The sequence below is a fragment of the Amblyomma mixtum genome, chromosome 7 (assembly GCF_055824585.1).
Source record: "Amblyomma mixtum isolate Tamu chromosome 7, ASM5582458v1, whole genome shotgun sequence".
NCBI classification, from domain to species: Eukaryota; Metazoa; Arthropoda; class Arachnida; order Ixodida; family Ixodidae; genus Amblyomma; species Amblyomma mixtum.
The window spans coordinates 119,217,001-119,233,230 of NC_143018.1; the positions used below are offsets into that span (position 1 = coordinate 119,217,001).

A 16,230-nucleotide genomic window follows, 5' to 3' on the forward strand; every position below is an offset into this window, starting at 1 on the left:
TAGGTATTGTAATATTTAGGAAAGTGTTCCCAAGAGGAAATCTTATCTTCATAAGAAAAAGTAACATCCACCCAACCAGGGAACCGCGTACACACCAACTCAGCCACGGCTGCCAACGCAACAACAGCAGCAGCCGTAACAGCGTGGCAGAGGAACTGTCGCGGCCTCGGAAGGAAGAAGGCAGTCATCCAACAGCACATCGCACATGCCGCGCGCAAACCAGACGTGATCCTATTACAAGAAACACTCACCGACGCACCGTCCCTGCCCGGCTACAGAGTGCACAAGGGCCAGCCCGACGGGAGAGGCCTGTGCACCCTGGTCAGGAAGGGACTCACGTTCGTTGAGCACGAGCTGCAAAGCAATATCAAGATCGAGCACACACTCACCGAAATCATCCCGGGCAAGAAGAGAAAAGGAAGCATTTTTCTGCTCAACATATACAGGAACCCATCGCAGAGAAAACAGAGATTCAAAACAATACTACACAGAGCCAGCACCGCGGCAGGCCGCAACACGCTAATCGTCTGCGGCGACTTCAACGCGATGAACCCAGCCTGGGGCTACAACAAGTACACAGCAAAGGGCTGCGACCTGTACCAAGACGCCATGGAAATCGACTTCACCCTCATCACGGACCCGGCGCATCCGACGAGAATCGGTAACTCTGTGTCCCGGGACACCACTCCGGACCTCACGTTCGTTAAGAACGACGTCCGGGGCGCGATCACCTGGCGAAACACGGGAACTGACCTCGGCAGCGACCACACCATCGTGGAAATCAGCATACCGGAACACAACGACACCAGCACCTAAACACACAGATGGGCAGACTGGGATGCCTTCCGAGACGCCAGAAGCCAGAAGACAGACGCTGACGGCGAGATCGAAGACATAGAGACGTGTACGGCCGAAATCACCAAGAACGTACACGACGCGACCAAAGAAATTGAAACGAACGCTGCGATTGATAAAGTAGACAGCCGGCTTGCGCATCTCATCGAAGCCAAGCAGTCAATACTCAGTCGCTGGGAGAACCAACGGCTCAACCGCAGACTCAGAAATAAGGTGGCGGAGGGCAACCGAGCGATCGAGGAGCACTGCCGCGCTCTATGCACGCAACAGTGAATCGAGATCTGCAACGCGGCAGACGGGCAGATGCATAGCGGGAAGACGTGGAGCCTGCTGCGGCACCTGCTCGACGAAACCAAGACCAAGTCGCACCAAAGGGACAGACTCGCCAAGCTCATACATCGGGTGGTCTCGGTACATGGCGCCGATGAAGTCATCAGGCGCATCAATGACAAATACCTGCCCACTACGCCCACCGAACAACACGTGCCGTACGGCTGCCTACCGAACGCGAAGCTCGATCGTGACATCGACGTCGAGGAGGTCCGCGCGGCCCTGCACGCCCTCAACAGCCGGTCGGCAGCTGGCCCGGACCTCGTCACGAACAAGGCGCTCAAGAAACTCGACGACGGCTCGATTGCGAACCTCGCAAAATACTTCAACAAGTGCTGGAGAGCGGCCGCGCTACCAAAGCAGTGGAAGACAGCCAAGACTATCCTTGGCAGCAGTGACGGCACCGTGAGCACATCGCCCTTTGCTTACGTCGCTCCCTGTCTATATACAGCACATCTGTATCTTCACCAAGGATCACTACCGACGTCCGTGCAGCTGACTCGAAGCCCAGTCGCTTCGAGCGGACAAAGCAGCCTGCGCCAGGTGCCGGCAACGCCTACAATCTGCGCCTGCGCCCTGGTCTCCTTCACCAGCGCCTCGACCGGCTTCTTGACCGTATATAAAGGCCCTCCGCGCTCGGCCCCTCTTCTTGGCAGCAGTGACGGCACCGTGAGCACATCGCCCTTTGCTTACGTCGCTCCCTGTCTACTTACAGGTTAGTTTTATCGTATTCTTGTTACACATTCTTGTTACGCTTTGTTGCCGTCAATGCTGCCACTTTGAAGCCGCACTGTTTTTTTTTTGTTTTTTTTTGTCGCTTGTGCCAGTTGCCTATAGTGCCTTTTGCTATGCCTTCTGAGATGGAAAAACTTCGAGAAGAGCTGAGAAAAGAGTTCAGAAAAGAGATTGCAGCTATGCGGAACTCGCTAGAACGCGACTTGCGCAACGACTCAAGAGAATTAACTAAAAGTGTTGAACACTGCAGCAATGGATTTGATGATATGCTCGCTACGGTTTCATCATTGCAAGAGGAAAACAAGGCATTGAAATCCGAAAAGGCTGCAATTTCATCCGAATGTGAGGAACTCAAGAAGCGATGTTCCGACCTTAAGCTACGACTAATAGGCCTGGAACAGTACTCCCGAAATAAAAACATTGAGATAAAGCGACTTCCATCCCAGGAAAATGAAAGCCTGCCAAACATGTTGCAAAAAATCGGCGAAATGATCGAAGAGCCAATACTGGAAAGCGATGTTGATGTTTGCCACCGTGTTCAAACGAAGAACAAGACTAGCTCGATTGTAGTTGTCCAGTTCAAAACACGAACCAAGCGTGACACTCTACTGGCAAAAGCGAAAAAGACAAAGCTTGCAGCTGAAGACCTCGGTTACGATAGTTCGGATACTGTCTATGTGAATGAGCACTTGTGTCCCCTGCTCAAGACATTGCTGGGCATGGCAGTAGCTCGAAAGAAGGAGCAGAAATGGAAATTTGTTTGGAAGAAAAATGGGCACATTCTTGCTAGGGAGACAGAGTCATCGACGATTGTGCGTATCGCCTGCGAGCGAGACCTGGATAAGATAGCATAGATTTGGCGTTTTTTCTAATACCAAACAGTGAAATGATGCCCCAAGATGTGCACAATAGTTTTGCCTTCTGACCTTTGTGCTATGTCTGCTCAGAAAAAGAATGTTGTATCCTTCTTTCATCTTAACGCGCAATCTTTGCGAAGCAAGGGTGACGAGTTAGAAGCATTTTTTTGTACACTAAACTTCTGTTTCAATGTAATAATGATTACAGAAACATGGTATGAAAGCAGTAACGAAACTTTGCGCTTGCCCGGTTACAACACGCATGTGCAGAACCGTACTGGTAAACGAGGCGGTGGTGTCCTGATAGCAACCGAACAAACTTACAAATGTAACATGCTTACAGACTTTTCTATAACCCATGAGGACTACGAAATACTGTCGTTGCAAAGCGGCAGTAGCGTCTTCTCCGTTATATACCGGCCTCCTAAAGGCAGCGTTTCTAATTTCATCTGCTTTCTTGATGAATATCTGCAATGGATTACAGAAAACAGGCTTAATCTAGTTTTAGGCGGTGATATTAACATAGACTTTCTATCCCAATCTGCAAATAAACGTGAGGTCGACTACGTATTGCACAGCAACGGATTTGTGAATGTTATAAATAAACCTACACGGCCGAAGGCAGCGACCGCCATTGACGTCTTCATTAGTAACTGTTCAGTTGACTGTCTTCATTCCGGAGTCATTAATGCCCAGATAAGTGACCATCTACCCATATTCATGTTTGTAGATTCCTTAACTCCACCAAAACAACGCAAGTTTCCTGTGGTACAATATCGGCGTATAAACCAGACCACATTAAATTCCTTTCGGGCAGCACTTGCAGGCGTGGACTGGCATCATGTGATCGGCAAAAATGATCCAGAGGACGCATATGGTGCCTTTATTACTACATTTAAGTGTATCTATGAGCAAAGTTTTCCACTTGAGACTTATAAAAAACTCCGCAAGCCCTGGATAACAAAAGAATGCCTTCAAATGATAAAACAAAAAACGAATCTTTACAACTGCTTTATCAAAAGCCGTTCCCTTGACGACCTAGCGCGCTTTAAGGTGTACCGAAACCAAGTCACTTCCTTTCTTCGCCAAGCAAAGCAAGAGTATATGGAAAAACTATTTAATCCAGACGTAATTAAAAGGAGTGACCTTGTATGGAAAACAATAAATGAAGTTTTGAACCGAGGTGGACATGCCAACGGCATACTCGAGGTCTTGGTAGATAACACACCAATGAGTGGGAAACTTTTGGCAGAAAAATTTAATAATTTCTTCGTGTCACTGGTAAATGGCAGCCACGGCCCCAATACTACGAAATGCCTTGACCCGCGGGTGTCTTCCACGGCATTCTTGATACCAACGGACGCAAATGAAATTAAAACCTGTCTCTTGACTCTCCGCAATAGTAGGTCACGAGACGTAGACGACCTTAAACTCCAACCAATAAAATATGTAGCCGATGTAATTAGCCCAGTTTTAGAGCACATTTTTAATTGTTGCCTCGAACATGCAGTGTTTCCCCGACAATTGCAGATTGCCAAAGTAACTGTTATTCATAAGGGTGGAGACAAAAACGATATGTCAAATTATCGCCCAATTTCTATCCTTCCCATTTTCTCGAAGTGTTTTGAAAAAATACTATACAAGCGAATGTCCAGTTTCTGCGAGAAATGTAAAATAATAACACCTAGCCAGCACGGCTTCAGAAAAAACTTTTCTACAGAAACTGCGCATCTAACCCAGAAAGAACTAATTATAGAGTCATTTGAACAAAAACTTCTCACTCTCGGCATTTTTATCGACTTTTCGAAAGCGTTTGATCGCATCAGTCACAACACAATGTTGGCGAAACTCGAGCATTATGGTTTTCGCGGAAAATTTCATCAAATAATCAGATCCTACCTTAGTTGCCGTGTCCAACAAGTAACGGTAAACAACGAGTCATCAAATTTTAAACATCTGTTTTCTGGCATGCCGCAAGGCAGTATTCTAGGGCCGCTGCTTTTCCCCCTTTATGTTAACGACATAGTCTGCATCAGTAAACTGCCAATTTTTGTGATCTACGCCGATGACACCACTCTATTCTGCCGAGCGGCACATGTGCGTGATCTTGAACATCAAGCTGCAGATTGTTTGCACCAGCTTCACGAATGGTCTGAGTCGAATTCGCTGGTCATAAACACCGAAAAGAGCAAAGCTGTACTTTTTTGACCTCGCAATAAGGATCCTGCTGTCTCACAAATTTATCTGAAAATGGGTTCATCATTCATTCAAATAGTTCCTACGGTCAAAAGTCTAGGAGTGCTTTTAATGAAAATTTATGTTGGGATGAACACGTTTCAAAGGTCAGGGACAAGTTGTCCAAGGTTGCTGGTATCGTGTCCCGACTGCGATACCTTTTACCAAAACATATTAAGCAGATACTGTACAATGCACTGTTTTCTTCTGTTGTTAATTATTGTATTTTAGTATGGGGCACAACATCATTTATTAATATTAAACGGGTACATATACTTCAGAAGAAAATTGTTCGGAATATTGTTAATGCTTCACGATTTGAACACACCGAACCGATTTTTGCATCTCTTAGCATTACCCCCCTCCCACAAGTTTTTGAAAGTATACTGTTAAGGCGGTATAAAACAAGTATTAGAAAAAACAATCCATTTATGATGAACCTGTCGAACTTAAAATGTAAAGAACAGAAGTACACCACCCGTACTGGTTTCACATGGTTCGTGCCGAAAACTCGAACGAATTACGGTCGCCAAATGCTTTGCTATACTCTTCCGTACTCATTAAATAAGGCATCTAAATTGCTGTAACCCTAGGTACCGTCAGCACTTCGTGTCACGGAGATTTTTACTCATGATTTGTATTTTATTATTTTTTTTTCCTGTGTGCTCACTTGCCGTGGATTGTACAACATTCTGGTGCTGCTGTCAAGTTATTGTAGGGTGCGTCGACCTCTGTCAAGCCTTCTCTCTGGCTTTTTGTCGGCGCACCCAACATCCACAAGATGTTGAATAAAATTGAATTGAATTGAATTGATATCCAAGCCGGGGAAGCCACCGGACACGGACAACCTTCGGCCCATCTCGCTCACGTCCTGCGTGGGCAAGGTGCTGGAGCACGTCCTGCTCAACAGGTGGCAAGACTACCTGGAACGAGAAGGGCTCTATCCGGCCACGGTGATCGGCTTCAGACAGCACCTCAGCACGCAGGACGCGATGCTTCAGCTCAAATACCAAATCATAGATAATGGCGGCAGCGCCCGCGACAACAAGGCAATCCTGGGTTTCGACCTAAAGAGCGCCTTTGATAATGTGAAACTCTCGGCGATTCTGTCCCAAGTCTCTAAGCTCAACATGGGCGACAGATCCTACAACTACATCAAGGACTTCCTCACGGACAGGACCGCCGAGCTACGAGCAGGCGACCTACAAACGCAAGAGAAGAAGCTCGGGAGCACCGGCACACCGCAGGGATCGGTCATTTCGTCGATGCTATTCAACCTGGTAATGATTGGAGTGGCCGAGAAGCTCGCGGACATCGAAGACGTCAGGCACACCATCTACGCGGACGATATCACACTGTGGGTGACCGGCGGCAGCGACGCCCACATCGAGGGCGCTCTGCAAGCCGCCGTCGACGTGATAGAAGACCACCTGGAAGGCACCGGCTTGAGATGTTCGCCTAGCAAATCGGAGCTCCTCATACTCCCACCTACCAACAATGGCAGATGCAAGACCAGACAACGCGAATGCGAAAAAATCAGAATCGTAACCAAATCCGGCAACGTGATCCCCGAGGTCAGCAAAATCAGGACCCTAGGCATGGTCATCGAAAAGCATGGAAGAAATGGCGAAACCATCGCCCGTCTCACGGCAAAAGCGGCCAACGCTATGCGACTCATCAAAAGAGTCACTTCCCGGAAGGCTGGCATGAGAGAGGAGAGCCTAATCAGGCTCGTCCAATCCTTCATCATCAGCCACGTCGCGTACGTTGCAGCCTACCACAGATGGCTGCAACACGAACGCAACAAAATTAATGTAATCATCAGGAGAGCGTACAAGGCGGCGCCGGGCCTGTTCGAGTCCACGAGCACGACCCGCCTCTTACAACTCGGGATGCACAACACGCTCGAAGAAATAGTCGAAGCGCAACGGACCTCTCAACTGGAGCGGCTGTCCACGACCAAAGCCGGGAGGAAGATACTGGACGACCTGGGAATAGGACACTCGAACGAGGCGGAGACGAAGCTCCCCGTACCCGAAGAGGTCCGACGCCAGACCAGAATCGACCCCATACCCAAGAACATGAACCCCGAGTATAACAAGGGAAGAAGAGCGGCGAGGGCCAAGGCTCTCATCGGCTTGCACGCCAACGACGAGCACGCGCGGTACGTGGACGCGGCCGAATACCAACGGAACGCCTTCGCAGCTGTCGTCATAGAGGCGTCGACCGGCGCCACGAGGACGGAAGCGAGCGTGAGAGGCGCCGGAGCGGAACAAGCGGTAGAGGTGGGCATCGCCTTGGCCATCGCCGACGCAGACTGCTACACGGTGCTGAGTGACTCGAGACAGGCGGTGCAAAACTTCGCCAAAGGCCAAGTCTGCAGGCAGGCCGAGCGCGTACTACGAGCGACTAAACTGCAAGACAGAAGAGTAAGAATCAAGTGGTTTCCGGCGCACGCGGGCGACGCGTCGGAACGCAGTGTGAACCACAATGACACGGCGCACGCAGCGGCGCGAGCGCTAACCAACCGCGCCCCGGCAACACACCGTCCGACGTGGTTCGGAACCAAGGACCGCATGACCGACTACAGCGAAATCAACAAGGCCTACCGCCTGGCTCGCAGGACTCTCCCACCCCCGCACCAGAGGCTGAGTCGAGCGGAGGCGGTATTACTGAGACAGCTCCAGACCGGATCGCTACCGAGCCCGGGACTGATGCATCGCATGTACCCCGAGACCTACCCGACCGATACGTGTAGAGTCTGCCGGAGGGAGCCGGCAGATCACACGCACATCTTGTGGGACTGCATCAGAAATCCAAAAGAAGCAAGATCAGGAACAATCCCGCAGCGGCTGGAGGCAGCCGCGAAGAGCAACGACCACGACCAACAGCTATGGGCCGTCCAGCAGGTCCTCGGGGCGCTCGAAAGGCAGGGACCCAGCGAGCCGGCAACGGCGAGCGGAGACCCGCGCCGAGTAATGGCAGCCTCGTAGACGACGTAGGCCCTCGTCGGGGCGCGCGAGCGCCCAACTGCAGGCACAAATAAAGTTTGCTCCAATCCAATAATGGTATTGATGTAAAATGAACTAGCCGCGACTCAAAAATGCAGTTGGGAGTTTAAAGACGCAGTTTCGTAGAAAGGAAATACACAACAAGCTTGCAGATGGTGAACTGCGGCTTACCACTGTATTCACCGTCATGCGGGAATCACTTGATCTGTTTAAATTATATGCAGGTGTATTTCTTGCCGTCGACATGCTGTTCACTGAATCTGGAGAAAAGAACTATGGAAGCAGAAAACGCTTCAAAACAACCCTGGATTTCCACTGCTAAGAGGGAATATGCGACCGCAGAGCATTAAAGGCAACCAACCACATAAAGGTTGGAAAAATGTAGTTCCTGTATTCAGAGAAAGAACGTTGCTTATAACGCGGAGGAATGGAACTGCTTCAACACCACGTTAGCTAAACGGCCGCGGAAGACAGAAAATATGCCGCTTTATTCATGACGATCTTGCTTGGGCTTGCGTAAACGCTGGTTTCTTAGAAAAATTGCCAGTGCTGTTATTTGTAGAGGGAAACTTTGTTAAACAAATAACGGTCCTAAGCGGGTGGCGAGAGTCAGTGAGTATCGGGTGCTTGACAACGAGGTAGGGCCTGCCGGTCTGTACTGGCGCGGTCAATACTTTGCAGAAGAATGTCTACAAACAAATTCTTACACTACTTATTCCAGCGGCCCAACTTTATTGCCGCAATGCTCTAATGAGCTTTGTTAATTCTCGCTAGTCATCGAATGACATTCGAACTAAGAGGCAGATATCAGTCGTTTACATATCAACGACCTTGACATTGTCCTTGAAGACCGAATAGTGAAAAGGGAATTTGTCCTACTATTTTCCATTTCTTTAGGTTTAAACCGAAATAAACAACCCCCGTTATGTAAGATAGGCGCGCACCAACACACCGACACTCACTAATGCGTTCACGCACGCGGTGTCTCTGCTGTTGAGGCCCTTTGCTTGAGGTTCGTTGCCTTTAGCCCTATCTTGGCTGCTCTTTCACTACAGAAAGTATTGAATGCCCATTCGCAACGTTTTCTCTCGAGGTGGTTGGACCACAAAATATTTGAAAACTCCTTCTATTTTGACCGTCAAGAATCTGTAAAATGGCTCCATGAAGAGACACAGGTAGTGCCACCACATGCAATGCTGAATATTACGCGTAATACTATTTGTGAGTCGATGCTTGTGAGGCAACTAATCAATGGGAGAATTATTACTTTACTGCAGTACAGAACTCATACTGCATACTTAATTTGGGAAATCCTCTCATGTGCTTCTTCTCCTTCGGTCCTCTCTTCATCTGCCCTCGCTGTGTGGCTACGCCGAGCTACTGCTCAAGAGGCACTTGAGTCCTGAGGCTGGCGCGGCTTTAACAGAAAAAGGGATGCAAATAAAGAGATTGTGCCAAAATGCATCTCGCAGCGGACAAACTGATTGGCCGCAAATATGAGGGGAAATCTTTTGCTCTCGAAGGGATAAGAACTGAGCTCCGCACTTTGGTCGCATTTGTGCTCGCTCACGCAGGAGTATTTCGGACAGTACATGGACCAGGGGGTCTCCTGCTGGCTGCGTGTGTGGGTGGTGTGCTCGGTGACCATCATCGTGCTGATGATCCCGCTCTCCTTCACGCTGCTCTCCTACCGAGCAGCCGGCAGGATGCGCAGGAATCCGACAAGACCCACGCGGGCGTCACCGCTGCCCACGCAGACAGAACCCGACATCGTAATCGACAACGAAAATCTGGTGAGTCAGCGTGGCCGTAGCTGGTCTCTGCAGGGGCACGAGCTCACAGCTAGCTCATTCCAGCAAACAGGATAAGAACGAGCAACGGCCTCCTGTATATCAGTGTGTACTCATCAATTAAATAACTAATGATTTCTAATTTCATTCCTCAACAACAGGAGACGAGAGGAATGATCTAAACCTGTTAACACCGCGCACGAACCAAACAGGGTGTCCGGATTAAATTTAGAACATAAGCGCTCAGTTCTTCAGTTTCCTCTTAGTGAAAAATTTTTAGCGAGGCTCTAGGGGAGAAAGTCCCCGAATAGCTTTTATTACGTCTTTCGGTCTCCTACAGCAGTCGCAAGCCTAAAACACCGCCTCGTTTGCTGTCGTGCGGCAGACACTGTGCAGGCATGACGCTGAGAGCTTCGGTGGCAGTAACGGCAGTGTTTACGCCACTCCCTCCCGCTGCAGGTTCGACGGCATCCACTAAGGAGTCTTGAAACCAGTTTTCTTCGCATTGTTTTGCAGAACGTACAGAGTCTTGAAGTGTTTCGTTCTTTCTTTCACGCTCTTGAGTTCGCCGTGTATATTTTGCCTTAGCAGGGTCAATGTAAAATTGGCTTGCCAGAGAAGGCAAGTGCTGTCTTTAAGCGGCCGCGGTGGCACAGTGGTTATGGCGCTTGAATTCTGACCCGAAAGATGCGGATTGGATCCCGGCCGACCCGGTCGCCTTTCGATGGAGGCGAAATGCTAGATGCCCGTGTACTGTGTGCGGTAAGTGCACGTTAAAGAACCGCAGGTGGTCGAAATTTCCGGAGTGTTCACTACGGCATCCCGCATAACCTGAGTCGTTTTGTGACGCTAAACACCCATAAACTACAATGATAGTGTTGTACCTGTCTCGCTTACCTTTGGACACTTTGACGATGCCTTGGTGGAAGCAACTGAGAGAGAAAGAAGTGATAAGGCACCATCAAGGAGGACTGAGGAATAATTATAGCCTGCTTTCTCTTCGTATGGGCGAAAGAGAACCTTTGTGAAGCGGCTAGTCGGCAGTGTGACTGCCCATGAAAGTGGTAGCCTGCATGTATTCTGCCGTGAAAAGCGGCTATGCGCCGGGCGTCTCATGAGCGGGCCTTGTCATGCTGATGTAGGCATACAAATATTAACCTGATGATTTAAACTGTGAGTAGCTTGCGCAACTACACGAATATATGTATATAGGCCTACCTTAGCTTTTTTGGGGCCTTCCTCGAGAAATAACGAAAGGCGCGGTGGCTGTTCTTGTCTTGTAGCACTGAACCGAAAAGCGGTTTGATACCCGAAACCCTAAAGCTCCGATTGGTCGTCCTAAAGCATCACACGGCTATTCTGAGCTTTTGAACCCAAGGAAACAAAGCAATATTTCAGGTTTTCGTATATGTGAGGGCAATGACCGTTTTAACGACTTAAACCGCCATTCATGAGGGATGTAATTATTTTTGAGGGCGCAACAACTCTGTACAGGGGATATGAGCAGTTAAAGACTCGTGACGTAGCAGCACATCTGATATACCATGACTCCATGACACCTGTCGTCAAACTATTTATTTTAATGTGCCTGCTCTGAATATAGTGACAATCTTGTTTCTATATTTAAGGAACTCAGTAACATTTTCACACGCTAATTCCTTTATTATCTACCAGGCGGCAGTTTCTGCTAACAGGCTATCCTCTGGCTGTGTTTCTAGTGCACCCAGCATATTGGATCTATAGAATAGCCACCCATGCTAAACGCTGGAAACCCTTGAATTGGATAACATGCTCTCAGTTTCGTTCTATTGCGTGCAACAGCAGCAGGTACTGAGTGCGAAGCAAATAAGCTTTTTACGGCAGAAGGAAAGTTGTCTTCGGGTATTATTTAGAATTAAATTTGATACTTATCTCTACCGTATGAAAGCTGTGTTTTAAGCTGCTTTAATTTAGAAATATTTATAGAATGTCGTACCTTCTACTTCAAGAAATGCAGAATAAAGCGGGAACGGGAAGGATGTCTTGAATGAACTAATTACATAATTAATTTTTTAATTCAAACTTGACAAAGCATGACAGAAAAGAGACAGAACAGAGACGGACAACATGACAGAAATTTTCTGTTGTATTCCTGTTGCGCTTTTTGACTGGGTACTTTTCACATTCTGTACGACGTGGCGTGTACGTATGGAATTACGGCTACCTTTCAAGGGAATTGTTCATCATTCTACCTTGGGACGTGACTATGATCTGACAGTGTATTAGAAATCATCCTTTCGCACAATCTTGCACTCACCGTGTGGGCATACCCTCCTTTCCTGACCCTGTCAATCTAATCATCCTTTATGTAGACAAGATTGTCTAAAGCTTTGCGAATATAAGACATGGCGATGCCATATTTAACCGACTTCGAATGGCCAGATTGATAACTAGAGACCGGATTTTAGGCAAATGCCTATTTTTTTCAACGCTTCGTAGGCGCACCATTTTTACATATGAGCATGAATTAGGTGTTGAGGGCTGGCTTCAAAGGTGTCTTCAGAGTCAGTGTACATGGGACGTTACCCAGCCGGCTCCACCAAATATGTCACGGCTATACAGTCGGGACAGCCAGGTCACGTTTTACTGAACAGCGCCAGGTAGCAGCGAACTCCCGAGCGGAACCCGAAGAAGAGACGACGAAGAAGCCCCGCCCGCCTCCATGGCTAAGGCTAGCCAGGATGGCGGTTTAGACAGTTCGGCCAGGAGACGGCGCCACGAGAATGTCCAGGAATGTGGCAATATGTTTAACACTCTTTTTATAGTGCCTATAAATGCCTATTTTGGGTGTCAGTGCCTATAAATGCCTATTTCCGACGTCGGTGCCTAAAAAGGCCCTATTTTACAGAAAAGGGCCCTGGAATACGCTGTGGTTTTGCTTTCAGATTCTGTTTGCTTTCGAATCCATTTCGGTTTTGAGTAGAACACACACGTGGCAACATCAGATGACCTCGTTAGTTGGCTGTGGTGAACACTGCACCTACGTCGGCTGCGTACACAATACCAACCACGTCAGCCGAAAATATCGAAGCAACCTTTTACCTAATTTCTGCCAATTTATCGTGGCAGCTTGTTGGTGACTTTGGCTGTTAAAGTGGTAGTTGGCCAGATGGCACCACATTTCGGAAAGTATACGGAGTAAGTTATAGGTTAGTCCAAATAATTCCCAGTTGGTTCAAATTGAAACCATCTGTAAAATGTTCGATAAACCTGCTGGAAACAGTTAATTGATTAAAATTTCCACCTGGGTAACCTGCCTTATTTTTTGCAGTCAGTCTTGGACAAAAACGGGGGATTCTCAGCCCTCAAGCAAATTTCAGGAGTACTTACCGGTGAACATTCTATGATACCGAACAGTGTAAAGCCATCAAATGTTCCTAAGTACAAGCACGCTCCTGTATGTAACATCCGTTGATGATGAGCGTTCCTTTTCAGCATACAAGCTTGTTCTTACTGATAAGAGGCATAAATTTGAGTCCATCAACCTGGAGATGGTGCTTGTCTGCTACTGCTTCTATAGCTTTAACTGTGATTTCTAGATGGATGATGTTTATTTTACCATGAATCCTCGTGGATGTACATAGGCCCGTGCAGAACTATGATTCTTTTTGGCATATTCCGCATCAAGCAGCACTGTGTGTTTCATTTTCTAGCATCTCGTAATTATGGTTTCCAGACCCTTCTAATGGCAAGCACCATTTGATAGTCGCGTGGCTCCAGACACGTGAAGCCACAAACTATAAAACACTGTTTACACAAATGACAACATATTTATTAATGTTGAAGCATTGTGTATTCCTGCAGTAAATAAGTTCAATTCCTGTGTGAGCGAAGACTGAACTCATTTGTCAGATGCTTTGAATTGACGATGTTTCTATCAATTTCTAAATACATGGCCTCCTGTTAAGCTATTCTTTGTTTCTACTTTTGTACACGACAAGCGAATTGTTTGTTTCGAGGTATACCAAAGTGTTTTAAAAGGGCTGGTAACCGTCCCTTTTGCTCTGCTGAGGCATGTGTATTGTGCGAAAAGTTGCGCGACAGCCTTAAAAAAAAACGACTTCTAATGTTCGCACCATGCTTAAGGTCCCAAATCATTCCTGCTGTGTTTTTGTTTTATTTTACGGCAGATATAGCGCGCTGAAGTTCGGAACTGTGTGCAATTTTGATAAAGTTTATAGTGCCTATATTTCTCCGTTAGGTGCCTAAAATGCAATTTTAGCCGCCTATTTATGGCGCCTAAAACGTGCTTTTTAGTGCCTAAAAATCCAGCCTCTATTGATAACTAAGCAATGGCTTGACCGAACGGGGGCAGTACTCCAGGCCAATATGAAGTGGCCGGAGAGATGATTCCAAAGCTAGGAGCGGCACCTTGCCTTTGTTAGTGGACTCCATGGTAAAAGCGAGGCCTTGACCATGCCTCTCCAACGTGCCCAAAAGACACTGTGAGCAACTTTCTTTTCTTGAAAAAGAAACCTAATCAACAACGTACCTATGTAGTACCTTTGGTGCACCATCCAGTTACTCCACCGCTATCGCGCGGTCAGCGCAGATAAGAAACAGGTCGCTAAGCAACGGTGCTACGCGGGACCCAATGCATATTCCGGGGCTTTGTACATATACACCATCCTTCCAGGCAAGAATGGTCGATCTCAGGTAGGTGCACAACACTTCTAGAGCGGCATCAACCGGAACACGAAATACATTGCTGAAACGAACCTCGCCATTCTCTTTAGTTATGCACTCTCTGCCGTAACGCAGCAAACAAACCTGATATTCGTCGACAAAAGGTAGAGCCGAACAACATATGAGTTTCGTACACGGAACGGGCCTTGAGTGCCTAAAGAATCAAGCGACATCTGCAGATACGTAGAAACAGAGAGCTGCCACGTCTCGCGCTCTGAAACTATCTAGCAAAACGGAAAACCCACCTTCTGCGACTTCACAGTAAAGAAGAATTATAGCGTGCACCGTTCCGCTTTTCGCAGAGACTCACACAGACAACCAAGACTCAGCTTACGCAAGATCGCGACAGGACGTCTTTTTACCAATGCTACATTTCCCTCCACCTGTCGGAAATTCTTGGAAATTGCAGACATCGCCTTTTCAGACAAAGTACTCTCAGTCATAACAACAAAACGCCTTCCTTGTCCGCTATCACCGATCTGATGTTTTTTTGACACAAGGTAGTTGACCAAAGAGCCATACCCTTTTAGTGTCCATGGCATTCCTAGAGAATTGAGAACGGCGGAGAAGCAATCCGAGATGCAGTGTTGACGTCGCCCCTCAGGATCCTGGAGTGAAATGATCCCCAATAAGTAGAATTCCGCACCAAGTTTCAACATCTTAAGATGAAGTGGATCCACAACTGCATCGTCCAGTATCAGTACCCTGTACACATGTGTCGCCCCCGTATCGCCTGTACACATGTGTCGCTTGCGTGTGAGCAAAGTGCGGCGAACACCGTTCTATAGGAAGCGCATTCGTCGCTTGCTTCCTTGGCCACTGAAGACCTGTTCCGGGCACGGAACTGAGATGTTCTTCGGGACTACCTTCTGTCAACGAATCATGGGCACTGCCATGTGTTTAGCGTCGAAGTTGTAGGCTTATATTACTCAGCTCCTCAGCAATTGTTTGTTGCCTTATGTCAGAAAGTGCATAAATGAAGAGGATTTGGAGGTGCGTTTCAGCAATGTATTTCGTATTTCGGTTGATGCCATTGTAGAAGCGCTGTGCACGTACCGGAGCCCTCCACTACGGCGTCTCTCATAGCCTTAGTCGCTTTGGGACGTTAAACCCCATAAACCAAACCAACCAACCGTACCTGAGATCGACCATTGTTGCCTGGAAGGATGGTGTATACGTACGAACTGAGCCCGTATAACACCATTGCTTAGCGACGTCTTTCTTAGCTGTTTTGATCGGGCAATAGCGGCGCAGTTAACTGGTGGTAAATTGAAGGTACATAGGTACGTTGATGATTACCTCACTTTTGCAAGGAAAGAACATTGCTCACAAGGCGTTTTGGGCATGTTCGATAGACATGGTCAAGGCCTCACTTTTACCATCGAATCCACAAACGAAGCCAAGATGCACTTCGTAGAGCTGGATTATCTCTCCAGCCACGTCACATTCGCTAGAAGTTCTCCCCCCTTTCGGTCAAGCCACTGCTTAGCTATCACCTTCGTCAATCGAAGTTGGTTAAAGATGGCCTCACATGTCTTGTATTCCAAAGCCTGAAACAATCATTGTCTACATCAAGTTGCGATGAGCGTGGATGATCAGATTGACAGGCTCAGGGAAGCAGGGTATCCCAACATGTTGATTGCAAGATTGTGGAAAACTGTGACTGCTAAGACCAAGCGGACCAGAGTCACG

The 16,230-nt window shown here is 47.8% G+C and overlaps 1 protein-coding gene across 1 annotated transcript in view; it reads left to right on the forward strand.

The window, feature by feature from the left end:
- The window catches only part of LOC149337329 (uncharacterized), a 73,074-nt gene that overhangs the window by 6,756 nt on the left and 50,088 nt on the right, over window positions 1-16,230 (forward strand). Inside the window, exon 3 of the mRNA XM_089554391.1 lies at window positions 9,598-9,816. Within this exon, the coding sequence (XP_089410517.1) occupies window positions 9,598-9,816 (219 nt within the window). The remainder of the gene's footprint in view (window positions 1-9,597; window positions 9,817-16,230) is intronic.